The sequence below is a fragment of the Oculina patagonica genome, chromosome 2 (genome assembly GCF_052425735.1).
Source record: "Oculina patagonica isolate OP01 chromosome 2, crgOcupat, whole genome shotgun sequence".
NCBI classification, from domain to species: Eukaryota; Metazoa; Cnidaria; class Anthozoa; order Scleractinia; family Oculinidae; genus Oculina; species Oculina patagonica.
Genome location: NC_135759.1, coordinates 26,323,571 through 26,350,950, shown reverse-complemented (window position 1 = coordinate 26,350,950; position 27,380 = coordinate 26,323,571). Strand labels below are relative to the sequence as shown.

At 38.8% G+C, this 27,380-nt stretch overlaps 1 protein-coding gene across 1 annotated transcript in view; it reads left to right on the top strand.

Annotated features, from left to right (window-relative positions):
* Nucleotides 1-348: 348 nt before the first annotated feature.
* LOC144642248 (uncharacterized) overlaps nucleotides 349-27,380 on the top strand; it is an 84,947-nt gene continuing 57,915 nt past the window's right edge. The window contains exons 1-10 of the mRNA XM_078501228.1: nucleotides 349-483; nucleotides 2,607-2,891; nucleotides 3,623-3,904; nucleotides 4,616-4,648; nucleotides 5,502-5,658; nucleotides 6,200-6,495; nucleotides 7,286-7,340; nucleotides 9,362-9,528; nucleotides 10,266-10,559; nucleotides 10,947-11,219. Coding sequence (XP_078357354.1) covers nucleotides 429-483; nucleotides 2,607-2,891; nucleotides 3,623-3,904; nucleotides 4,616-4,648; nucleotides 5,502-5,658; nucleotides 6,200-6,495; nucleotides 7,286-7,340; nucleotides 9,362-9,528; nucleotides 10,266-10,559; nucleotides 10,947-11,219 — 1,897 coding nt within the window. The 5' untranslated portion in view covers nucleotides 349-428. The remainder of the gene's footprint in view (nucleotides 484-2,606; nucleotides 2,892-3,622; nucleotides 3,905-4,615; nucleotides 4,649-5,501; nucleotides 5,659-6,199; nucleotides 6,496-7,285; nucleotides 7,341-9,361; nucleotides 9,529-10,265; nucleotides 10,560-10,946; nucleotides 11,220-27,380) is intronic.

Sequence of the window (27,380 nt, the reverse complement as noted above, 5' to 3'; positions counted from 1 at the left end):
ACGGCGAAGGAGCAAAAGGAAGGCCAAACGGAAATGTAGTTCTGGGTAATACTGATGCACCATGGGACAGTTTGGATCGCTTCGATCGTCTCCCTCTGTGAAAGTAGTTCTCATATAATTGTTCGCGATCGCTGCGGTCTGCGACCGATCGCCCGGATAGAACAGGGACGATCGAAGCGATCGCGATCGTCCCGATCGTCGCAGGCGCTAGCGATTGTCTCTGTAATGTTCTCATATGATCGCCCCGATCGCAAGCAAACTTTTTGAAGCGACAGAGGCGACAGAGACGATCGGGGCGATCATATGAGAACCAGCCTTTAAATTGCGCGCGCGCAAAAATGTAACTTGTTACATCACAATCAGTTCAAAAGCGGAAATATGGAGCGTTGCTGAATACAACTGCAACGTGAAATAACAACTCGACGGGAATGACTGCACTTCTCAAGATACTTTGCCTGCTCCTTTTACTTGGTGTTTGTAAAGGTAAGAACTTCATATGAATTGTTTATACCTGGAATTTTGTCTAAATTGCACGACTTTGGACTAGTGGAGAGCCTGCTCGCAGGCTACTATTGTACAAAATTAAACATCTGGGCCGGGTTGCTGGAAAGCAGAGACAAAGGTTGATCTAGATTTCAATTTCTCTTGTATAAAAGTATTTTGTATTGCTTATATTGTGTAGAGTTTAAGATAAGTCAACGTCAAAACTGGATAACAGAAAATATAAAAAGAAAACTTCAATGAAAAATCAGTACAGGGTGTCAAGTTCCTATTTTTTCCAATTTTTTGGCCTGCCTCCTATTTTCTCCTATTTTTTCATGAAATTCCTATTTTTTCCTTTTTTTTAGGGTTTTCTCAGGTACACAGAAACATTGTGAAATATTTGAAATGAAATTGTCAATAAAATTGATAAATTCTACAAAAAACTGAAACTTCATGTCAAAAAAGACCGCTTTGAAGCCTTTGTGAGTGATTTTCTTCTGAAACTCGTGCCCAGACTTTCTCAGTGCTTTTGATAGCATGCAAGATAGCGTGGATACTCTGATGCGAGAGGAAGAAGTAGTAAAAGCAGACTTGAAAGCGGCTGATGAACTAATGATGCCCTTTCAGCACAGCTGTCAACAAACAAACTGTTAACGTAGCCACAATGATGCTTGACACATGCTAAGACCAAGCGAGACCAAGCAATGCAAAGCTTGGAGAAAATAGGACAAAAGAGAAAACTTCTTTGACACTCTCAAAGAAAAGGCCATGTCCTCAACAGCAAATGCTGCCAAAAACGAGAGCAAAGCTAAGGTTACCCAATCTGCTAAAAGAGCCAAAACAGTATAGTGTTGGACTTTTTGATTGTTGATTTTTCAAAGTCGTGGTTGGCTTTTATTGTAAGAAAGACATACATTTGGTGAAAGTGAACATTATATTGTTTCGGTTTGTAAAAAAATTAGCTTTTCATTCTCACAGTTTTAAAGGTCTAATGACTTAAAGTAAAGGCATCTTGTGAAGTATCTAATGAAATTTGGAATCTGGTAATTGTTGTAGGACGAGTTGTGCTTGGTAACATTTGTTTATACGGCAATACATTGTGGATGTATGCCATTGTGCCTGTTAAATATTAAAGCGTTGGGTTGTGAAACGAAGTTGCTGTTGGGAGTGTTAAGAGGATAGAACTCAAAGAAATCCTCCTATTTTTTCCTATTTTGGGGTGAGAATTCCTATTTATTTCCTATTTTTTGGACATTGTCATTCCTATTTTCCTATTTTATAAGTGCCATTTGTCACTTGACACCCTGTCAGTAGAAAAACTAAAATCAAAATTCAATCCATTCCCTGATTAGCGTAATCTTGCTTTAAACAACCCGGCCCTGGTAAATAAAGACCACCTTTCATTGAAATCCACTTTTTTTTTTTTGTTTCTTTCTTATTTTTTGCATTGATGAATTCGTAGTTAACATGCACTCGAATACTTTTTTCCATCATGCAAAATTACATTGTTGATTAAATTACTGCGTTTCAAGGTTATACTAAAAACAACCAAAAGACTCCAAATGTTATGAAGGCGTACCAAAATTTCCAGCTAAGCTTCTAAATTATATCAAATATATGTGTAGCCTCCCAAGCAGTCGTTTTTAGAGACGATCGTTTTTCTTGTTCCGTGGTTTTTAAGGGAGAAGTGAAATACGCTCGCCCCTAAAAAAGACTAATATAAGTGCGACTTCTCATGCAAGTGTGTTGTTTGACGATCAATAAATGCGAATTGATGGGCGCGTGGTTTGAGAAGACTAATCACGATTAAAATTTAGCTGATTTTCTTGGTAGCAACATAACCAGGATTGCACCAAGAGAAAAACTGGTAAAATCTTTCCCTGTTACATTCAAAGGACGGAAGATATCAACCCATGTGTCATGGTCATGAGACAGAGAAAAAAATAGTCCAAGTGCCCGACGGGAGTCAAACCCGACATGACCTTCCGCACACGGGTCAGATCGATGCTCTATAAACCACTGAGTTACAGAGAGATTCACATCGAGTAAAATAATATATACAAAAATAAAAAGATATAAAATAGATGATTTTCTAGGTTATTTAATGTGTTCTTTAACTTCAGGGTACCAAGTTTGGGCGGTAAATCCTTACGAATCTGTCTGTGCTGGCGAAACCGTTTCCTTTGAAGTGGAGACAACGGGCGCTGACGACGATTTCTTCCTACTTTGGTTTGACCCTAATGGACAGTTTTTGGACGATAGCGAACAGTATTCTCTGAATGTGAACAAAACAGTGCTGACTATTAATAATGCTTTACCACCTCATGCCGGAATGTACACGGTGGAGATAAGAGATGCTACTTACAACAATGCAATTGATACTGATTATTTTCATTTGGAGGTTCCAGGTATTTGACAAAGCTTCTGTCTGATAAATATTTGTCGATGTTAATGCTCTTACACGTAGGCATGTTTTCCTTCCTTCCTTCCTTCCTTCCTTCCTTCCTTCCTTCCTTCCTTCCTTCCTTCCTTCCTTCCTTCCTTCCTTCCTTCCTTCCTTCCTTCCTTCCTTCCTTCCTTCCTTCCTTCCTTCCTTCCTTCCTTCCTTCCTTCCTTCCTTCCTTCCTTCCTTCCTTCCTTCCTTCCTTCCTTCCTTCCTTCCTTCCTTCCTTCCTTCCTTCCTTCCTTCCTTCCTTCCTTTCTTCCCCTTCCTTTCTTCTTTCTTTCTTTCTTTCTTTCTTCCTTCCTTCCTTGCTTGCTTTCTTTCGTTCCCTCTACCCTTCCTCCCCCTCCCAACCTCTTCCTTCCCTCCTTCGATCTTTTCTTCCTAAAATTAATGTCTAATTTGTGAACCCCGTCTGCCAACAGTCGAAAATACTCCAATGAAAAAAGCTTGTTTATTTGTTTTTGACTACTACAAGACAACGTTTGTAGCCCTTTAGGGACTATTTTAAATTTATGAACTTTCAATCGTTATACCAGGAACTGCATGTGGACACTGCTCGAAAAAGTTTTTATTTCTCTGGTGGTTCTATTGTTAATTCTTTACCTTTGAAAACTAGACAGACTAACAGTAAAATTACTTGTGTAGGTTAATTAGCATAAGTTTCTAAGATCACTTTACCTATTCGTCTTTCAGATATCTATCTTCATACTTTAGTAAAGAGCCCAGTTAAAATAGAACTTGGTGGAAAAGGTACATTGATGGTTAATAAATCCGAGGAAGGCGATTTATGGTGGACGCATAATGGGGAACTGGTACGAAGTCAAGATAGACACTACACATTTGTGGATACCCAAGGCCCAACGGGAACCGAGCTAGAAATTTCTGATGCGAGCGCAGAGCAGGCGGGTTTTTATGAGGCAGTACTTGTAAAGGGCTCATGCCATGTCCGTAATGCGTTTGAAGTGCAGGTAGAGGGTAAGTATTGTAATTTTTTTTACGAGCAAGAGGCGAAATAAATCGCCTGTGTCTGAATATTTATCATCTGTTCTTTCGAGAAAGTTCTTGACTTCTATATAAGCTTAAATAAGCTATGTCACTGGATTTAAAAATATCTTGTTTGTAGCCAGGCATGATAAAAACGTCACGGGGATTTCGCAGATTTTTGGTCTTATCTGTTCTGAAATAAGTGAAAGGCAACTCAACCCGTACAAACATTAACTTTCAACATCTAATGGAAAATAAAACTTTATTTTGCGCATAGAAATCAAGCTATGACTATAAATATCGATTTTTTGAAGATCCGCGGAAACAAATTGTAAAAGGTAGCCTTACCTTTTCAAGTTGCGCAATCCGTTTCCATCCGAGCCGTTCGCAGTCAAAGATGCTCGTTAGCAATTTCACTGCTCAAATAATGCAATTTGTAATATAAAAATGGACTATAATTTTTGGGTTTCACTGGATAAAATAATGGATTTCAAAAAAAATTGGCTGTTAAAAAATCTGCTAAAATCGTTGATATAGTCCCTTTAACTCGAAGCTGTTATTTTTTTTAAATTTAAGTCCTGCAATACAATCGGTTTATGTACAGCACAGCTTTAGAGGCTACCAGATTTAGGTTTTCTAACTTATGCATTGTTTCACTTTTCTGTAAATAACAGCTAATTAAATAACTTTATTTTTTTTCAGAGATTGTGACCGACGATGGGGAGGCTGACACAGGTTTGTAGGAACTGTCTTAAAAAAGGAAAAAATTGGCAAATTCAAAAACAGCCACTGATTTTGTGATCGCATTTGCAGCTGCGCCGAGCCAAATAAATATTTGTTCCGAGGGCAGGAGATTCCAATGCACGCTCATTCACCTCTTAGAAAACTAACGGGTAGCGGGAAGCTAGATAAGTGTTACTCGACGAGGTTATTGGGCTAACATTTGGTTCCTTCATACTCTGATTGACAGCCCCCCCCCCCCCCCCCGTCAATTCTCTGATCTTGGTCTATTGGTTGCTCCATAGTTAGTTATTCTATAATTCTATACAAGCAACCAATTGGATAGTTTATTCCACTTTTGCGCCATTTTACTATATACTGAGGTAAAAATGAACACGCAAAATAAGGTGTATTTACTCTACACAAAAGGGCAGACCACAACACCGGGAGCTTCATGCCCTACTCCTTGCGAATAGTATGTGGGTACCCCCTAAAGATACAGACTGAAGATGCAGGAGATGGGACCTACAGTTCATCGTCCTAACCATTTGGAATGAATGTGTAATTACAAAGGCAACTCATTCTCCTCAGAAATTTTGAGACGCTGAGTGTTGGTCCGGTCTGGGGTTCGAACTCTCGACCTCCCGCACAGCAGTTCAGCGCTCTACCAACTGAGCTAACGAAGGGACTAAGCTGATTTAAACATACAAATTGTCCGTACAAGTCGTCAACAACTTGGTATAGCACTGACTAGCGTATATAGTTGGGTGAATTTGGATACAACTGACACAATCCAAATGACTCGATTTAAAAGCAGGGCTTTGTATTAAGACTAGGAGGAGATTAAATACTTTTCGTTTTCTTTTAGAGAAGTTATGGGGAATAATTGACTACAAATACCTGAAAGTGTTCAGTGGAGATTTCACTGGCGAGTGGTACATTGCGCCTGCTGTACTGGCACCAGCGGTTATTTTATTTCTGGTGCTGATAGTTTGCATCATAAGACAGAAACGAAAAGGAAAGCGGTATGTTGTAGTTTGAATCATTGATTTATCTCTCTTGTCATCAAAACTCCTTGGGTATGCAGAACGTTTTGTCATTTTATTCATTGCTAAATTAGCCCGGGGTTATTTACAGTACTCCCCGTTTCCCAATGTTTTCCCCGTAAATAAGCTGTCACGGAAAATGATAGCCTGCGTCGCAGACGTAACCTAAATCAGGATTTAGTTTCGTCGGCGGCGCAGGCTAGGAAAATGATTGATTAAAAAAACCGCGCCACTTTTTCAACCAATCAGAAGTGAAACCAAAACCACTCGTGACTCGCTCGCTCACGTTTCTCACGCTTCACACCTTTTGCATGTATTTGCTTCGAGTATGATTGGTTTCTTGAATTGCCTATGTCCTTTGTGACTGGCCAGTCTAATTACTTCGGTTTTGTTTTTAAGACAAACAATAGACCCAAAATCGTTCTACGTGTGGAACACCCTTAAATCGCTAAAAAGGTTGACGCTAAAATGAAACTTAAAATTAAGTTAAATTAACAATTAAATCGTTTTTATTCGTTAGTTCCAAGAAAGATAGAGGCGAAGTAGAAGCTGTGCACCACGTTTTGTTTGAAGAACCTATTTTCAATGTACCAGACCAAGTTTTCTATCCACCCGCTGACATATCGTACGACATCGCACCTGTGACTTCAAGTCATCCCCAGTCTTCCAGCTTAGGCACGTACGGAGACATGCCCATGTATGATATGGATAGTATTAGTATGTCTGACTACGACCCGCTTCTGGGACCACCAGTTCCACCACCAACATCAGGATTAAGACAAACTTATAGCGCAATGAGCGATCTTGAAGATTTTAGCGACGATTAATGAAGATTTTTTAAGTTTAGATTAAAATTGTGCTTAGTGTTTAGTGTCAATGGACCTTTCCAAGGGAAGTTATTTGTCACTCTGATCTTTTTATGCTGTGTAGTCAATGTACTTAGAATTTTTAGTCAAAGACCTCTTGAAAACTTACAGCGCAATGAGCGAACTTGACGATTTTAGTGACGATTAATGAAGATTTTGTAAGTTTTGATTAAAAATTGTGCCTTCAAGTGTTTAATTTGAATGGACCTTTCCAAGGGAGGGTCTTTGTCAGTCTGATCTTTTTATATATGCTATGTAGTCAATGTACGTAGAGTTTTAAGTCGAAGACGTTTTGAAAAGGGTCCAAACAATTGCATGTCTTGCAAATAAAGTAAAGAAGGCGTGGTTATCTTAATCAGGGAAACAACGTGCCATTGATGCTGTAATACCGTTTTCCAAGGCCTAAAAATACAACATCACCACAACAACAACACACGTTTTATTATCAAAAGAATAAATGAGATTTACAATTCAAACATATATTAAAACAAAAATAGTTAAATTTATTCAGAATAACTAAAAAGCTAATCGAGCTGAGTAAAAATAAATAATATTCACATATACGGGAGGTTGTTTGGCACTTAAGTATGAAGAAAGAAAAAAGAAAAGAAAATATCTTATAATTAAATAAAGCAAAAAATAAATAAATAATAAAATAAATAAATAAATAAATGAATAAATAAATAAGCAAACAAAATGTACCAGTTGAAAACTCATACAATACCATATATTGTGGATAGAGTTACCTGGCTCGTGCCGTAGCATTCTGTCAGTGAAAGGTGGGCAACAGAGAACGTGAGACTTTATGATTACGCGGCGAAAAGCCTGCGAGCAGCTTCTCCATTCGGGCGCAAAACACCAAGAAAGTAGGTGAATAGTATTCAAGCTTTTTATACATACAAAATTGCTACCCCATCATATTATTAATCAAAACTATAACAGAATTCTCGAACGTGATTGGTTATTAGCAGCCCGATTCAAGCACTAATAGGTCAGTGTATGCGTCATGCTTGTAATTGGACAGTGTAATAGGACAGTTAACGCGTCATGCGCTGTTGTTGTGCATTTTGTGGAGTAAACTGTTATGTTTTTCAGTATTCATACTGAAAGACTTACAACCATTTCGCCGGTAAAGATTGTTTGTTTCACATGTCATAGTTTTGATTAATTGGTAATAGGACTTCGTGTCGTCCAATTCTGTCTGTAATCATACTTGTGATTAAACAAATCGGACTCCCGCTTCGTCCGATTTTGTTAATTACTCGTATGATTACAGACCGAATTGGACTCCACTCACCGTTCATTCCCTTTGTCACCAGCTTCAATTTAAGGAAACAAGTCTAATTAAAGCCATGTTACAGTAGCTCTGAGTTGAATTCGATTACTTTTACTGGATTTAGTATAATTTCAGAGGTGAATATAAGAATCTTGGCATTCTTATTCGTCGAGTTTTCGGCTTATGATGCTATAATCGCCTAAATAATCACCCCACAGAGGTGGTTATAGCTTTTGAATATATACTTGACACCATGCCATGGCCACCTTTGACACTCAAGGAAGTACTAAAACAAGGCGGGCAGTTGCATGATAAAATTTTCGTCCTTTTGATAGAAATCACTCCAAGTCCGGGACATTCAAAACATTGGGAATTTTTAAAATAAGCTACCGAGAGTTTTGAATCAAAAATATTTCCGAGAAATGGTGCTCAAGGCATTAAAATAAATCGTAAACACGGTGATTTTGTAGAATGCATGCAGCTATCGAGCTATTGAGATGTAACCCCCTTTTATGCCAATTTAGTGCTCCACAGTAGTAGATTTATCTCGGTTTTGGGTACAAGAACGGACGCTAAAAGTCAAGACTCTTTTGATGCTCTTCTAAGCCATGCAAAGCTACCCTCTCTTTCTAATCGGACAAGAGCTTTTTCCTCAGAAACGCTAAAGTCGATCTGCACCGATTCTCCTCAATTTGTTACACACTCCATTTGATGTCTTGGTCCTCATATTTGGTTCAGCTTAAGCGCATCTGATAAAAGAGAATTCACTGTTTTGATTGATGACTCTGCGTGTTCTAATGGTAACAGAGCAATTTTTTATTTTAATTTTTTGGTAAATTTTATGTCATTAATAGGCTTTAAAATTAAACACTCAATTAGAGTTATTCTAGTTCTTCTTCTGTTTGTTCGTGATGTTTAGCGGGTTTGACCCTTTTCAAAGAAAAAACGAAAAGGTATTGAAACAAAACCAAATGGAAAACTTTATTGTTCCTTCTTGTTGAAAAATTGTCCCAACGACGACAAAAATTGCAACGCTTGTTCCACTCGTGCTTATTAGTAATGGAGCGAAACTCGTAATGCGATTGGTTGCCAAAATTCTCATTTCTTATGGTTTCCCGTAAAACCATGTAGTTTTACGGGAAATAAAGCTATCCAAGTACCTGGCTGTAATAGGTCCTGCGCAGAACCTTGTCACGTGACCTTACCAGTCATAAAATAGTCAGGAACGAAAGGGATGCTGGGAATAAAAAGTGCGTTTCGAAATTAAAGAAGATTTGCAATTTTAAGAATATTGATGTTTTAATGTATTTTTTTTTCTGGTGGTGCAAAGTTATAAAAAATTGGCGATTTGTTTGAAAAAAAGTTGCCTGATGACGAACCGTTAAATTTGTAGTGATGTTTTACACGAAATAAAACATCGCATTGAAAGCTAATTTTAGAGAAGCAGCCATTTTGAATGCTAGATTTCGTACCTAAATGCCCCACAACTCAGACAATTTGTTGTAAGAAATGTATTAATCTGGTGCACGCGCTCTTGCAGCTCTTGGATGTGCGCGCGGAAACATGCAACTTGTTACATCATAATCAGTTCAAAGAAAAAATATGGAGCGTTTCAAAGTACAACTGTAATGCGAAATAACAACTCCACGAAAATGAGTGCACTTCTCAAGATACTTTGCCTGTTCGTTTTTCTTGGTGTTTGTAAAGGTAAGAACTTCATATAAATTGTTCGTAATAGGAATTTTACATAAATTGAACAATATCGAACAGTGTAGAGCCTTCTCGCAGGCTTAGCTTTTGAGCAAAAGTTAACATCTGGTAAATAAAGACCACTTATCACTGAAATCCAGTTCTCCCTCTTTTAATTTTGTTTTGTTTTGGTGAAGGCGTAATAAAAATACACCCGAATATACTTTTTTCTAAATTGAACGTGGTTGATAAAATCACTTGACTTTAATGTTATACATATATTCGAGAAAAAGACTGCATTTGGTATGAAGAGAAGGCATTCAAAAAACTTCGACTCACTTTTATGTGCTATATTCTAAGTGTGTGTATAAGCTTCAATACTGATATAAAATACATGTGTAACTTCCTATGCAGGTGTTTTGTTTGACGATCAATAAAATTAAAAGTGGGTATTATAAGATGGGTATTTTCCTTAACTGATCTATTTTAATTTCTTGGTACCAATATGGCTAGGAATAAACTGAGAAAATAACAGATGAACTCTTTTCCTGTAATATTTAAAGCGGGGAAGATTTTAATCTAGTTGTCATGGGCATGGGACAGAGAAAAAAATTCTTGTCCCAGATGGGAGAGGCAAGCCTGAAATAACTTTCAACACGCCGGTCAGATCGATGCTCTAATCACTGAGCTATAGGAAGAATCGCGGCGAGTAAAGTCATTTACCATATTTTTAAAAGCGTTTTCTTTTACTGTAGGGAACCTCCAACTGAAGGCGATAAATCCTGACAAATCTGTGTGTGCAGGTGAAACCATTTCCTTTGAAGTAGAGATTACTGGTGATGGCGATGAAAACGATTTCATCTTAGAATGGTGGGACCATTATAACCAGCTGTTGGACAACAGCGAGCATTATTCTCTGGATGCGAACAGAAAAATACTGACTATTCATACTGCTTTACCATCTCATACCGGAACGTACACTGTGGCGATTAAAAAAGTTACTGCCAACGATTATGCTGATATCGATTATTTTCATTTGAAGGTTCAAGGTATTTGAACCTATTGATATATTTCTTTTAGTGCAGATAATCTTAATTAACACAGCTATGTATTACACTTTACGAAATGAGCTTACACCTTCCCTTCCTTCCTTCCTTCCTTCCTTCCTTCCTTCCTTCCTTCCTTCCTTCCTTCCTTCCTTCCTTCCTTCCTTCCTTCCTTCCTTCCTTCCTTCCTTCCTTCCTTCCTTCCTTCCTTCCTTCCTTCCTTCCTTCCTTCCTTCCTTCCTTCCTTCCTTCCTTCCCCTTCCCTTTTAGCTTTTCTTTCTTCTTTTCTTTCTTCCTTACTTCTTTCATATACATTCCAGGTAACCACGTGTATCGCAGATTAGTTTATAATTACATTTATAAGATTGGTGTACCTTATTCATCTTTCAGATATTTATCTTCACCCCTTAGTTAGAAGCCCAGTTAAAATAGGGCTTGGTGGAAATGGTAAATTGATGGTTAATAGATCCGAGGCAGGCAATTTATATTGGACGCATAATTATGGTGAAATGGTATCAAGTCAGGATAGTCACTACACAGTCAGTCCAACGGGAACCGAGCTAGAAATTTCTGCTGCAACCGACGCCCAGCAGGGTGGTTTTAAAGCTACACTTAAGGATGGCTTGTGCAGTGTTAGTCTTACCATTACCGTGTGGGTAGTACGTAAGTGTTGTTTTTGGTTAGTTTTAATTTTTGTTATCGTTTAGATTTTTGTGCAAGGAAGAGGCGAATTCGCCTGTGTATAAATATTTATCATCTGTTATTTCTCTTAGGCCCCTTTCGAAGCATAATCTTAAGAATTTCAATGCTAAACTTTTCTTAACCTTTGTAACCGTTTCAGCTGAGGCGGATAACACCCTCCAAGATCTGCATAATTCTTCATACTACACCGAAACTCTGGAATGTGTTACTATATACATGCGAGTACGCCTTATGCCCGCAGACGGGAAAATACACAGTTTTAATTTCTTCTCTCTTCGGAGTGTCCTTCTCATTTTATTTGCAAGCATTCTCCTCTTGGTATAATGCGCTACTATTTGACATCAAATTAAAGCGTCATTGAGCTCTTAAATTGGCTTTTTTTTAAACACCATGGATGTAATTTTTTATGGCGGTCAAAAATTTATAGAAATAAGCGATCTCTATGGATAAAAATTGCTCGATGGCAACCGCTTAGTGAGTGTTTTACACGAAAAAAAAAATGTCTTTTATAAAATGTTAAGAAATTATGCGCGATCAAACTGGTGGCGTAAGCCGCGTGCATTATTTCTGGGTAAGAGACTGTTTTGTTTATGGGTTAGAGACTGTTGTGAGTGTTTTTTTGACAAATACACGCACGCGCTGGCCGCACAATGAACTCGAAATTTTCAATACTGCACGAGGCGTAGCCGAGTGCAGTATTGAAAATTTCGAGTTCATTGTGAGGCCAGCAAGTGCGTGTATTTGTCAACAAAACACGAACGGACAGACTCTAACCCTTTTAATATACAATCTGAGTACACTGCAAACGATCATCGATTTAACGAACTTCAACAATAATGTTTAAAGCTGATTTCCAGTTTTGTGCATTATTGTCAATACTACACTGTCGGAGTTTGCTGACGACAGGTAAAGCAAAATCACATGATCTATTTTAACCAATTGCGTGCGTGGATTTTGGTCAGTAAACGGAATGTTGTATATTAAAACTTGTTAATATACAATCTTCGTTCACTGTCCAAAATACACGCACGCAATTGGTTAAAATAGATCACGTGATTTTGCTTTACCTGTCGTCAGCAAACTCCGACAGTGCAGTATTGACAATAATGCACAGAAATCGTGCATTATTGAAAGTGTCTTCAGCTTCAAGGCTTGCAGAAGTGGCAGAAAAATATATTCCTCAAATTATCAACGATCCAATACCAAACAAAATCGAAGAGGATAACAACTTGAAGTGCTTTAATGTTCAAAGGTAAACTGCAGCTCAATAAATACATTTTTGTGTGCGGTTGACTTGCTTGTTGCTTGATTGTGAAAGCCATCGACTTTCATCGAGTTGCTTTGAACAAGCTTCTCGATGACTGTATTTATGAACGACCACAGCTGATGAACGATTTTATGAACCATTTTAAGCTTTATTTCTGCACGGCTTATTTGTGATTTATATATTATTGATCTAATCCTGTGTAAATATGTACCACTACACTTTCTTATTTTTAAACATTATTGTTTGAAGTTCGTTAATCGCTTGCAGTGTACTCAGATTGTATATTAAAAGGGTTAGAGTCTGTTCGTTCGTGTTTTGTTGACAAATACACGCACTTGCTGGCCTCACAATGAACTCGAAATTGTCAATACTGCACTCGGCTACGCCTCGTGCAGTATTGAAAATTTCTCGTTCATTGTGCGGCCAGCGCGTGTATTTGTCAACAAAACACTCACAACAGTCTCTAACCCATAAATAAAGCACGTGTGTGACCACTGTGACGTAAGTCGCGTGCTTTATGGAGCTCTAATGAAGTCGAAGTGATCAATCATATCGCGCGCAATTTGTCGAACATTTTATCAAATGATATCATCCGCGATTTCCTTTGCTTGACGACCAATAAAAGCGAATCGATCGTCGTGTGGTTTGAGCCGGTATAACTAATCACCTTAAAGTTTGGCTTTTTGACCGTATCATATTGAATGCAACGTAAGGTTTAAAATGCCGTTTGTGGTTTTCAAATATCTTTCTTTCTGAGATATTCACGTTTAAAAAATGGTAAAATGTGCAAATTATGAGTCTGATTAACTCAACCCAATTTGACATTGAATATATATAAATAGAGCTATCTTAGTCAATTTGCTGCAGAGACCATTGAAACGTGGTATACTAATAGTTTTAAAGGTGACAAACCTTCAGATATAATAAAATCGTGTTTCCATGGCAACACATTCTTCCCCAGTTCCTTTAGACCTGTTTTCAACAACGTTTTCAAATTTTTCAGCCCAAAAAAATTAAACCAGGCCAAGAAGTCTACCTAACATATTTAGATGCTTCCCGGATCTAGCAAATGAGACATCACTGAGAAATATTAAAATGCAACGCCAAAAATTGCCAGAAAAGCCCTTAACATTGGGGAGGTCTGGAACCCAGTATATTGCCATGGTTACATAATTGATAATCTCCTGTTGTAGAACACACCTAGTAGAGTACTGCTGGAAAGAAATAAGCATTTCTGATACAAATAGGTTGAGATATATCCCTTTCATGCCTTTGATGAACATTTGGTCATTGAGCTAATTTGCACATTTTAAAAACTTGAATATCTCTGGAATGAAAAGAGATATTTCAAGAATTTAAAGGGAAACTGTCACGGAGATTTTAATGCTTTTCCGTAAGAAGTACTAAACTTTGCGAATACGACTTCTCGTACATGAAATGCACCTAGTACATCAAGATGGAGATATAAAGTAACTTGCTGTTAAAGGAAGATGGGAGCCATAAAATTTTTTAGGTGTTTTTCAGAGGTCGACAAGGACAAAACCTGAAATAATCAGCCTGACTTTTTCAAGTTGAGATCTAAGGTTTCTGATGGCATCACAATAATATCACTTGTTTATAGCTTCAGTACACCTGCATGGTGATTTTTAACAAAATTTGACCAATATTCGAAGTTTTCCTATGTCTTTAGGCTCTTGAGTTTTTGAAGTGAAACTGGTGACAGTGTCCCTTTAAGCGGTATTTTCCTCTCATGCCAACCACTTGTTTATGTTTTAAAATAGATTAAATCAGAGAGTCACAATTTTGATCCTTGTGGCATAGTGGCAGGATTGAGTTGAGAGAACAACTGATAAAATCTTCGACGCGAGAGACACACTAAGCTACACTAAGCTTCAGGGAGATTCGCGGCGAGTAAAGTCATTTACTATGTTATTAAAAAAACCTTTTCTTTACTGCAGCGAACCACCTACTGCAGGCGATAAATCCTGACGAATCTGTGTGTGCTGGTGAAACCGTGTCCTTGAAATTGGAGATTGTTGGCGATGGCGATGGCGATTTCGAAAAATGGTGGAAAAATTTCGAAGTACAATGGAGGAGCCCTACTTTCCTGTCGATATACGACAGCGAGCATTATTCTTTCAATGTGAACAGAACAGTCCTGACTATTTATACTGCTTTACCATCTGATGCCGGAGTGTACTTTGTGGGGATTAAGAAAATTACCTCCTACGAATTTGTTGATTACGATTTCTTTAACTTGAAGGTTCAAGGTATTAAACAATTAGCTTAGTGAAGATGATCTTAACACCGGTTTTTTTATTACTTAGCTTAAACCCTTTCGTGGGAGGCGCAGTGGCCTAATGGTTAGCGCGCTCGACTCCGAGTCGAACGGCCCGGGCTCGAGGCCTGGCCGGGGCGCTGCGTTGTGTTCTTGGGCAAGACACTTTACTCTCACAGTGCCTCTCTCCTCCCAGGTGTATAAATGGGTACCGGCGAATTTACTGCTGGGGGTAACCCTGCGATGGACTAGCATCCCATCCAGGGGGGAGTAGCAATATTCCTACTTGCTTAATGCTACGAAAACCGGGATAAGCTCCGGCTGTATAGGCCACTTGGCTCGGACACAGACTTTACCTTAAACCCTTCCTTCCTTCCTCCCTTCCTCCCTTCCTCCCTTCCTTCCTTCCTTCCTTCCTTCCTTCCTTCCTTCCTTCCTTCCTTCCTTCCTTCCTTCCTTCCTTCCTTCCTTCCTTCCTTCCTTCCTTCCTTCCTTCCTTCCTTCCTTCCTTCCTTCCTTCCTTCCTTCCTTCCTTCCTTCGTTCCTTCGTTCCTTCCTTCCTTCCTTCATTCCTTCCTTCCTTCGTTCGTTCGTTCGTTCGTTCCTTCCTTCCTTCCTTCCTTCCTTCCTTCCTTCCTTCCTTCCTTCCTTCCTTCCTTCCTTCCTTCCTTCCTTCCTTCCTTCCTTCCTTCCCTCCTTCCTTCCTTCCTTCCTTCCTTCCTTCCTTCCTTCCTTCCTTTTTCCTTCCTTCCTTCCTTCCTTCCTTCCTTCCTTCCTTCCTTCCTTCCTTCCTTCCTTCCTTCCTTCCTTCCTTCCTTCCTTCCTTCCTTCCTTCCTTCCTTCCTTCCTTCCTTCCTTCCTTCCTTTCTTCCAACAGGTTTAGAAGAGTTGTGAGAACTATAATGTCAGTAAAAAGCCGGAATAATGCTTTACAATTGTTTTTAAACATATCTCCATATAAATCCATAGAAACAAATTAATGAAAGTTCATATACAGCCTATCCGAGAAAAGTTGTCGGAAAAAAGCACAAACGTGCACGCGGCAAGACCGCAAAATAGAAGCAGAGAGCTACCGCACGTGCTGAATACTAAAACGATGGCGACATGACAAACACGAATTTGCAAGTTTTCTTTTCTCGTCAGAGATGTGGAAACAAGATACTTTTACCCCTCTGAATTTTAGAAGAATTTTTAAAACTCAGGGATAGTAAAAGTAAAGCTACAGAAAAAGGCCTCGTGAGAGGAAAAACAAAATCTTCACGTACAAAAATACAAACATGTACGTTTCTTCTAGGCCAAGATGCAAAATTCAGTTGAATTCCCAGAGGCACCTCTCGGTCTTGTCGCGTGCACTTCAATGCTTTTTTCTGACAACCTTACTTGAATTAGCTGTATAGGGCGTTGGTAAGATCGACCTGCGATCTGCGATCCTGCGATGGAAAAATGGAATGATATTGCATCTTCGGTCGAAGAAGAAAAGTGACAAGTTCGTTTTTTTATTTCTTTGGTTTTTTTTTTATTTCTATTTTCAACATGGCGAATTTCACTACACTTTCCACAAAACACGCGCAAAATTCAACTGACCAATCAGATTTATGCCGGGCAACCAGGTGTAACGCAGATCAGCTGTTAAGTTTATGTACCTGTTATAATCGAGTTCGAAGTCCTTACTTCGCTTTTGTTTAATTTCGCATCAATTTCGTCCGAGTGCAAACGTTTTAAGCAAGTTTAAACATTTATTTTCTTTGTAAGATGATTCTATAAAGAAAAACCCCTATTGTGTTTATATAAAGGTTATGATGATGATGATGATGATGATGATGATGATGATGATGAACATATGGCCCGCAAAATTGACTTTTATTTGATTCATCGATGATTCATCTTAGTTTCAGATATCTATCTTCAAACTTTGGTAAAGAGCCCAGTAAAAATAAGGCATGGTGAAAAAGCAACATTGATGGTTAATAGATCCGAGGCAGGCGATTTACGGTGGACGCATAATGGAAAACTGGTGCGAAGTCAGGATAAACACTACACAATCGAACCAAAGGGAACCGAGCTAGCTATTATTGATGCGAGCGCAGAGCAGGCGGGTTTTTATGAGGCTACACTTGTAGATGGCCCATGCCATGTCCGTAATGTCATTGAAATGCAGGTAAAAGGTAAGCATTGTGTTTTCGTTTTGATTTCCATACCAGTTATTCCAGTTTCTTAGCTCTCTTTTCAGCGGTTGAACCCAGGCGGGAAAAGAGAGAGAGAGTCCAGGATAACTTGCTTGCGCATGTTCAGGTCGAACAAATCAGAAAACGAGGAGTGTAGCGTTAAGGTCGTGGGGGGCACCTTAGGCTCATCATTATGCATTTATTTAAAGCGCATGCACTAAGTGCAACGGCTGACATCGACAATAGCGAAAGTAGTTAATAATAGTTGAAAACTGCGTAGCGTCTTTTATGCTAAAAATAATTGTCAATGTTCCAAAATGACGCTAAATGCGGTATAAAACTGCTCCAACGTTTCACTAATACTGCTCTCTTCAGGGTGGCACGAAGAAACAACGAGTCCGTTATTTGTAGTCGTGTTGCCGTTTTGAAAATGTTTTGAAAATGTTCCTGGCATGCGCCAAAAAATTGCGTGCGCGTGTGTGTAATTTATATGAATGAAAAGTCGCGAGACAAATCTTCAAGTTTCACACGCTCGCTCCCCAAGGGATAAATCGCGACTTTTATTTACATAAATTACGCACACGCGAGCGCATTTTTTTGGCGCGTGCCAGGAACATTTTCAAAACAAACGTCGAGCAGTTTTATACCGCCTTTTAGCGTCAATTATTTTTATCGACAATAGGGAAGCGCGCGAGTGACGTCACGACTCAGACAAGACTCAGACAATCAAACGAAATGGCGAACGATTTTCCTAAAACACCATCTAAGGCAACCGGCATTTTTGAAACACTGTTATATATATTCTATTTCTTTCAGAACACGCTGATGTTTTTTTTAACCTTGTGGCGGTTATATTCATTTGCATTCTATTTTTAGACCTCGCGCGCTTCGCTATTTTACGAGATATTCATGACTGGATAAAAATATGGGCGCGTGCGCGTGATTTGAAAAAAAAAATCCCTGTTTCTTTGACATTTAAACCAATTTTAAAGGCTATGAGCTTATTTTCATTCAAATTTGAATATTTCTGCATCTCAGGCCCCGTCCACACTGACCCGGGGTAAATTTGAAAACGAAGAAATTTGAAAACGCTGTGTAAAATGTTTTCCGTCCACATTAACCCGGGTAAATTTAAAAACGATACGCTTCATCGCACACAGAGTTACAACGCATGCACAGAACTATTGGGGGGGGGGGGGGGGGGGGCCCCCCCTTTTATTAAATTTTTTTTTTAAATTTTTTTTTTTTAATGGGTAAAAAAAAGAAAAAAAAAAAAAAAAAAAAAAACTATATATCCAATATTTATTAAATATTCTGAAGTTCGGGGGGGGCGGAATCCGCCCCCCCGGTCTGAAGACCAAAAAAGCCCGGTCTGAATAGGGTTAAGCTAATTAAACCTTTTGTTTTGACAAAGAACACATGACTATTTGACGTCAGCGTTTTCAAAAAGTCCCGTTTTGCCCGTTTTCGCCGTCCACACTACACCACCTAGCCGGCGTTTTCAAATTTCACACTTTGGAGAGCGTTTTTGAAAAGTACCGTTTTCGGTGACCAAAAACGCCGGTTCAGTGTGGACGGTTGGCCTAACCGGGAAAAAAGATGCGTTTTCAAATTTCACGGGTCAGTGTGGACGGGGCCTCAGAGTTATCACAATAATATTATGTATTAACAAACGTGTCCTTTTTAAAATCGCTTTTCATTCTCACCATAAAAGCGTGGAATACAATTACCATAGTTACATCTCTCCATTGGAAACTGATCGTGTTTTGGTCGGGACACCTTCGGAAATCTCAAAGTTTAAACCGCCATAACTTGCTGGCAATTTTTAAATTAAAAAATCCATTTCTGTTATGACACTCTAGAGATATTGACTGATTAGTTTTTGACAAGATTATAGTGTGCTGTCTCCTATTCGTTTCGCAAACTCTGCCACAGAATCATCATGTTCTTCCCAATTTGGCACTAAAGAGGCTATAACCTCACTGTTAAATACAATCTACCAAATAAACTCAGAGACTCCAAGGACAGCGCAGAATGCAATTGAGTCGATCAATTGAAAGTATGAGGTTTTATTTTTCATGCTTATTTACCTTATTTTACTTTCATTTAGACGTTGAAAATACTACTTGTGTTCCTTACGCTTAACTTTGCAACCGTTACACGATACTTTTGTTTTCCTTACAAATGCTGTAACATGATACTTTTTTTTTACGCGACATCGATAGCAGTTGTTTTGTTTTCAATAATTTAGCCAATTATCTCACTTTAATTTAATTAGGTTGCGGTTTTTACTGCTCGAAAGACGTTTCTCGAAAAGTAAAGAACAAATCAAATCAATAAACATCTCTTTCGAAAGATTTTTTAAAGCGCGGCACGGCTTGGATATTTGTTTCCTGGTTCTTAGGAGTTTAGCGCCGAAAATCACGGTGCAAGTTTTTGCATGCTTAATTACGAAACAACTGTAAAAGTCTCAAAATCTAATTTAATTAATTTGCGGTTTTAACTTGGCGCCATAAAATCTGCAGGAGTTCTACTGCAAACACCCGATGCACGCAATGTCCCTAAAAATATAACGTAGTCTTTATCTGCGCATGCGTTTGGCGCAAGGTACTTTGCTAACAAAAAAAAGTACCACAAGGAGAGCAAAGGGTTTTCTGAAACAAATATATACCTTTTATATGAAAGAAACTTAGATATGCTTTACGTTTTACCTGAGGCGTACGGTCAGGTGCTCCCCACCCCCTCCACAGGAATAATTGATAATTGGTATTAAATAATTAATTAATTGACTATTAAAGTTTACACAATAGCGCCTTAGCGTTTTAGCGCTTTAGTGGTTTAGTGGTTTAGGGGTTTAGCGGAGGACAGCCCCAACAAACCATCACATTAGTGCATTCTGCACTAAAAATGACATACATTATCTTTCATCATTCCTTTATGGCTCTGTAAAAGTTGAGCTTAATTGCACCCATAGCAGCCGAAAAAAGGCGTTTTAAGAGAAGCAGGTCAAGCAAAATTACGCTACATGAATTTATTTATGCTGTAGGTATCCCCCGCGACCTTAAGTAGACTGCTTGCAGTCTGTTTTTCTCCCATAAAACTAAGTAAGGTAGTGCGAGGCTCAGAGAAGGTTAATGACGCGCGAATGGGGCGAGACAAGAGTGCGCGAGCGATCGGATCGCGCAATCGAGGAAAAACATACTAAAGACTTGAGGACATGGGCTTCCTGTCAATCAACTTGGTTCTCGCGTGAGTAATCTTGGTACAGTGGAACCCCAATATAACAATACTTGATACAACAATACTCTCGGTATAACGATGAATATGTTATGTCCGTAGTGCGAAGTCTGTCTTTTTTCGTCTTGACCCAAGCCCCATCCATCCCGCCAGTTCAACCAGTTTGCTCGAGATCCTGATAAAACCACGCACAAATTTACGGATACAGTAACTTATCTTGTACCTTGCCAACTTTGAGCACATTAGCTGCAATCGTTTGGTCGTGAGTGCAAAATAAAGGATGGGTACTTCAAAGATTGCAAAATCTGTGTTCAGACAGAATTCGTCATCTGTGCGTTATCTGTGCGCCACGTCTGGCAAAGTGCTGCCAAATATGTTTTTTTCCCGATGAATACAAAAGTACTGGAATACTTTTTCTCAACGTGCAGAATTATACTTGGTTCATTAAATCATTTAGCTTTATTGCTATACATATAAACAAGTCATTTAGTAGGTTAGTAAAAGTGTTCCTTCACTGCAGGAAACTTTCAAGTTTGGGCAGTAAATCCTGACGAATCTGTATGTGTTGGTGATACCGTTTCCTTTGAAGCAAATATTACTGGCGATGGTGATATAAACGACTTCATCTTAGAATGGAAGGACCCTAATAACTGGCTAATAACCAACAGCAATCATTATTCTCTGAATGTGAACAGAACAGTGCTGACTATTTATAATACGTTACTATCTGATGCTGGAGACTACAGGGTGCAGATAAGAGATGTTACTGACGACAGCTATGTTCGGTACAGTTCTTTTCATTTGGATGTTCAAGGTATTTGACAATTAGCTTCTGTATGATACAGTTATTTAGTTAACGTTGTAGATCGGATCAAAAGACAAGATAAAAAATATACCTATTGAATACTAAAATAACGACCTCACAGAAATTTAATTTTCTGGCTACATTTTGTCGCGCTTTAGACGCGTTATCAAGGCACTTTGAAGAAGAATTTTCAAAACTCGAAGCCAAGTTTCAGAGAAAGTTAAGCTGCAAAATAGGCCTCATGAGAGGAAAAACAAATACTTCCAGTTCAAAAATTCAAACTTGTACATTTTCCTTTTGATCGATATACAAAGTTTCAATGAAATTTTACACCACCGTTGGTCCTGTCTCGTAGGCGTTAAACGCTCTTTTCAAAAAAGTTAACGCATTACATAAGCCCTTCCTTCCTTCCTTCCTTCCTTCCTTCCTTCCTTCCTTCCTTCCTTCCTTCCTTCCTTCCTCGCTTTCTTCTTTCCTTCCCTTCCTCCCTCCTCAAGAGTTAACCTTCACGTTAACCCTATTCAGACTGGGCTTTTTTGGATCTTTTCAGAGAATATTTAAGCAATCATAATGAAACTGACAGGATGTATAGTATGTCCAAAATCTATCTTTTGGTATATGTCACGTAGGATGAATACGTCACGTCACGTGACAATTACATCATAATGTAGAAAAAGCCGGAAAACCTCCCAAAATTACTACAAAGTACTCAAAATCAATAAAACTGTGCTTTAAAACCGTAAAATGGTGAAAATAACTACATTAAAGATATTTTTTATTAATAGAAACACAAAAATTACAATTTTGGGAAAACATGCCGGTTGCCATGGTGACGTCATGTTCCTTTACACAACAACCTATGCTATAGTCCGGCGGCTTAGCTCCTGAATTGTGCGATTTTTGATACAAGCACCAAACTTTGCGGGATTACAAGCATTCGTATACTAATCAATTCTTGATAAAGTGCCAACGCCAATTTCCTTTTTTCAGCTAGTAAACAGCAATGAAATTTTCAACCGAGAAGCCCCTCCCCCACGAAGTACTTCTTCTTGTACCTTTATAAACCTTTTATTGTAGATTTTTATTCATAAATACAGATTTGAATGCTTTAAATTAGCCTTACAATTGTCATTTTTTACCATCTGTAATACCAATAATTCACAAGGAAAATATTACATGGGAAAAGATTTTTCGTTCCCCGCCCTCTGCTCCCTGGCGTCTTTGTTTTGCGCTAGCGTCCAGGTCTCTCGCGATCGGTGAACTGTTCGCTAACAGAAGAAAACAGGAAAATATAGGGCTGTGAACAGTCTAAGTTACAGCATTTCATTCTAAATTTTGTACGTGCGACTTGATATCACTTCATGACATAATAGTGTTTGTCTATAAACCAGGACAAACAAATATTTCACGAAATTTCATTGATTTTAATAAATTACGGTTTCCATGGAAACTGGCGTTTTTCGGGCTTGGCACTATATCTGAAAAAATTCTGTTGGTGACCACTTTCATTGTGCCAAGTTTCATGCTTGTATCAAAAAGTGCACAATTCAACTAAAATTTCGAGCTAAGCCGCCGGACTACTTCCAAATTATTGCCAGATAAATTTTAGGTAAACTCGCAAAGTTTGGCAGCGTTTGATTGAATCTTGAAAACGTTATAAGCGTTCAGCGTTCATTTCAGCGCGGGCACTTTCCGCTCCCCCGGTCTGGATAGGGTTGAGGAGTGTTTCCATAACGTCATAAAAAAATCGGCGTAACTATTTACTATTCCCGTGATACATGTACATCCCCTTACAAAATTAATCAAAAGCAACAATAGCCGGACACTTCATTTTACCAATCAGATTTACTCCAGGTGACCAGGTGTATCGCATATTAGCTGTTAAGCTTACAACTACATATATAACATTGCGTTACCTGATTTATTTTTCAGATTTATATCTTTACACTTTGGTAAAGAGCCCAGTTAAAATAGAACATGGTGGAAAAGGTACATTGATGGTAAACAGATCCGAGGCTGGTTATTTACGGTGGGCGCATAATGGAGAACTGGTGCAAAATCAGGATAATCCTCACTACACAATCAGTCCAACGGGAACCGAGCTAGATATTTTTGATGCGAGCGCAGAGCAGGCGGGTTTTTATGAGGCTATACTTGCAGATGGCCCATGCCATGTTCGTAATGTCATTGAAGTGCAGGTAAAAGGTAAGCATTGTTTTCGTTTTCACACTCAGTATAGCAGTTAGTTCAGTTCCTGAACTCTTTCTTTAAAGGTTGAACCCAAGCGCGAGAAGAGGGTGAGTCGAGGATAACTTGCCTACGCATGTTCAAGACGAACCAATCAGAAACGAGAAGTGTGGCGTTAAGAAGACTGCTTGTAGGCTGTTTTTCTCTCGAAATTAAGTAAGGTAGTGCGAGGCTTAGGAGAAGGTTTATGACACGCAATGAAGAATTGGGGCGAAACAAGTCAGTGCGCGTGCGATCGTGGAAAAAAAGACTGCTGACTCATGTATATTTTTTTGAGGACATGGGCTTCCTGTCAATCAACTTGGTTCAATCAAAACTCAGGAAATGCATACCATGGCTAGCTTTTAATAAATTGTAACGATATTTATTAGCTTCTTTAATGATATAAAATAAATGTGCGACTTCTAATGCAAGTGTTTTGAAATCACTTTGAAATTTTGCTTGTGTTCTTGGCACCAATATGGCTAGGATAGAACTAAAAGAAAACTAATAAAATGTTCTCTTGAAATATTACAATTAAAAGTGAAGAAGATTTCTGCACACGGATGAGATCGAGGGTCTCAACACTGTGTTACAAAGTAATTCGCGAGGGGAAGTCATTTACTAGGTTACTAAAAGTGTTCCCTAACTGCAGGAAACTTTCAAGTTTGGGCAGTAAATCCTGACGAATCTGTATGTGTTGGTGATACCGTTTCCTTTGAAGCGTATATTACTGGCGATGGCGATATAAACGACTTCCTCTTAGAATGGCTGGACCCTAATAACTGGCTAATAACCAACAGCGATCATTATTCTCTGAATGTGAACAGAACAGTGCTGACTATTTATAATACGTTACTATCTGATGCTGGAGACTACAGGGTGCAGATAAGAGATGTTACTGACGACAGCTATGTTCGGTACAGTTCTTTTCATTTGGAGGTTCAAGGTATTTGACAATTAACTTCTGTATGATACAGTTATTTCGTTTACGTTGTAGATCGGATCAAAAGACAAGACAAAAAATATACCTATTGAATACTCAAATAACGACCTGACAAAAATCTAATTTTCTAGCTACATTTTGTCGCGCTTTAGACGCGTAATCAAGGCACTTTTAAGAAGAATTTTCAAAACTCGAAGCCATGTTACAGAGAAAGTTAAGCTGCAAAAAAGACCTCAAAATTCAAACTTGTACACTTTCCTTTAGATCGATATACAAAGTTTCAATGAAATTTTACACCACCGTTGGTCCTGTCTCGTAGGCGTTAAACGCTTTATTCGAAAAAGTTAATACATTGTATAAGCTTCCCTCCTTCCTTCCTTTCCTCCGTCCTTCATTCCTTCCTTCATTCCTTCCTTCCTTCCTTCCTTCCTTCCTTCCTTCCTTCCTTCCTTCCTTCCTTCCTTCCTTCCTTCCTTCCTTCCTTCCTTCCTTCCTTCCTTCCTTCCTTCCTTCCTTCCTTCCTTCCTTCCTTCCTTCCTTCCTTCCTTCCTTCCTTCCTTTCTTCCTTCCTTCCTTCTTTCCTTCCTTCCTTCCTTCCTTCCTTCCTTCCTTCCTTCCTTCCTTCCTTCCTTCCTTCCTTCCTTCCTTCCTTCCTTCCTTCCCCTTCCTTCCTTCCCTCCTTCCCTCCCTTCCTCCCTCCTCAAGAGTTAAACATCATGTTAAAGAGTGTTTCTATAACCAGGTGTATCGCATATTAGCTGTTAAGTTGATAACTACATATATAACATTGCGTTACCTGATTCATTTTTCAGATATATATCTTTACACCTTGGTAAAGAGCCCGGTTAAAGTAGAACATGGTGGAAAAGGTACATTGATGGTAAACAGATCCGAGGCAGGCGATTTACGGTGGACGCATAATGGGGAACTGGTGCGAAGTCAAGATAGTCCTCACTACACAATTAGTCCAACGGGAACAGAGCTAGATATTTTTGATGCGAGCGCAGAGCAGGCGGGTTCTTATGAAGCTATACTTGTAAATGGCCCGTGTCAAGTCCGTAATGTCATTGAAGTGCAGATAAAAGGTAAGCATTTTTTTTCGTTTTGATATTTATAGCAGTTGTCCAGTTCCTGAACCTCTCTCTAGCGGTTGAACCCAGGCGCGAGAAGAGGGAGAGTCCATGATAACTTGCTTGGGCATTTTGAGGACGAACCAATCAAAAACGAGGAGTGTGGCCTTTAGTAGACCGTTGTAGTCTTTTTTTTAATTAAGTAAGGTAATGCGAGGCTTAGGAGAAGATTTATGACGCGCGAGGAAGGATTGGGGCGAGACAAGAGTGCGCATGGGCTTCCTGTCAATCAAGTTGGTGCAATCAAAACTCAGAAATTGCATACCATGGCCAGTTTTTAAAAAAATGTTACGATATTTATTAGCTTCTTTAATGATATAAAATACATCTGTAACTTCCTATGCAAGTGTTTTGAAATTACTTTGAAATTTTGCTTGTGTTCTTGGCACCAATATGGCTAGGATAAAACTAAAAGAAAACTAATAAAATCTTCTCTTGAAATATTCAGTAAATTTAAAAGTGAGGAAGATTTCGATTTCGATTTAATGGGCATGGACAGAGAAAAAAACAGGAAAGGCAGGGCTTCTGCACACGGGTGAGATCGAGGGTCTTAACACTGTGTTACAAAGAGATTCGCGATGAGAAGTCATTTACTTGGTTACTTAAAATGTTCCTTCACTGCAGGAAACTTTCAAGTTTGGGCAGTAAATCCTGACGAATCTGTATGTGTTGGTGATACCGCTTCCTTTGAAGCGTATATTACTGGCGATGGCGATAAAAACGACTTCATCTTAGAATGGCTGGACCCTAATAACCGGCTAATAACCAACAGCGATCGTTATACTCTGAATGTGAACAGAACAGTGCTGACTATTTATAATACGTTACCATCTGATGCTGGAGACTACAAGGTGCAAATAAGAGATGTTACTGACGACAGCAATGTTCGTTATAGTTCTTTTCATTTGGAGGTTCAAGGTATTTGACAATTTGCTTCTGTATGATACAGTTATTTCAATTAACGTTGTCGATCGGATCAAAGACAAGACAAAATCGAAAGACTCTATATACGTTTTGAATACTAAAATAACGACCTGATGGAAAAATGATTTTCCATCTTTTTTCTCTCTTTAGACGCGTAAACCACGCACTTTTAAGAAGAATTTTTAAAACTCAAAGCCATGTGACAGAGAACGTTAAGTTGCAGAAAAAGGTCTTATGAGAAGAAAGACAAATACTTCACGTTCACAAATATTAATTATAGCACATCTTAAGTAAAGCGCACGTTCTGATTGGTTAATTTAGCGTCTACTATTTGCCCATGGGTGCACGCTGACGTATGCTTCAACCTGAGCGCCTGCGCTGATCTGTTGCAACATGGCACAAGAAAGTGCCACCGAGTTTTTACTTGTTTTCTCGATTTTCCTGTGAATTTAAAAAGCTAAACATAAGAAAAACCATTTCTTCGCTATGCTGAAAGACTTTGAGGTGTAATGCATGATTGAAATAATTCAAAACTTTGTTTTGTTTGTTTTTTCTTTTAGGTTTACGTCAGCGTTTACGCGAGCACTACACGCAATTGTTCAAATAAGCGCGCGCACTTTTACCTCAAAGAGACTTTAATACCTCGCCTAAACGTTGTGCTATAAAACAAATGGTAAACGTCACAGCGTGCACTATTGAGTTACAGATGCACTTGGGATGCTTGTTAAGCACTCAAGAAGTTAGAGTCGCCGACTCTTACGCTTCTTTCGTGCTTAGCAGCCTCCCGTGTGCATCTGTAACTCAATAGTGCACGCTGTGACGTTTACCATTTGTTAAATAGATTTAGCCAAGCTATAAAGCGGAGCTCCCAATTTACTGACCATTAATAGGAAAAATATAGCAATTGAGCCCGCGATCCAATGTAAACCATTACTTGGTCAGCGGTATACTTAAATAAACATTCGACCTCGATGAGTTCTATATGTGAGCCCGCGATATGGTCACGTGATACTGCTCAGCGGATACCTTGTTTTGACAGCTGTCAATTGACCATGACATGGATGTCCAATATCAAAGATGTAAGCTGGCGTTAACCATAACCTTAAACCGATTTCTGGAGTATGGCCGCCACGTTGGGGCGACT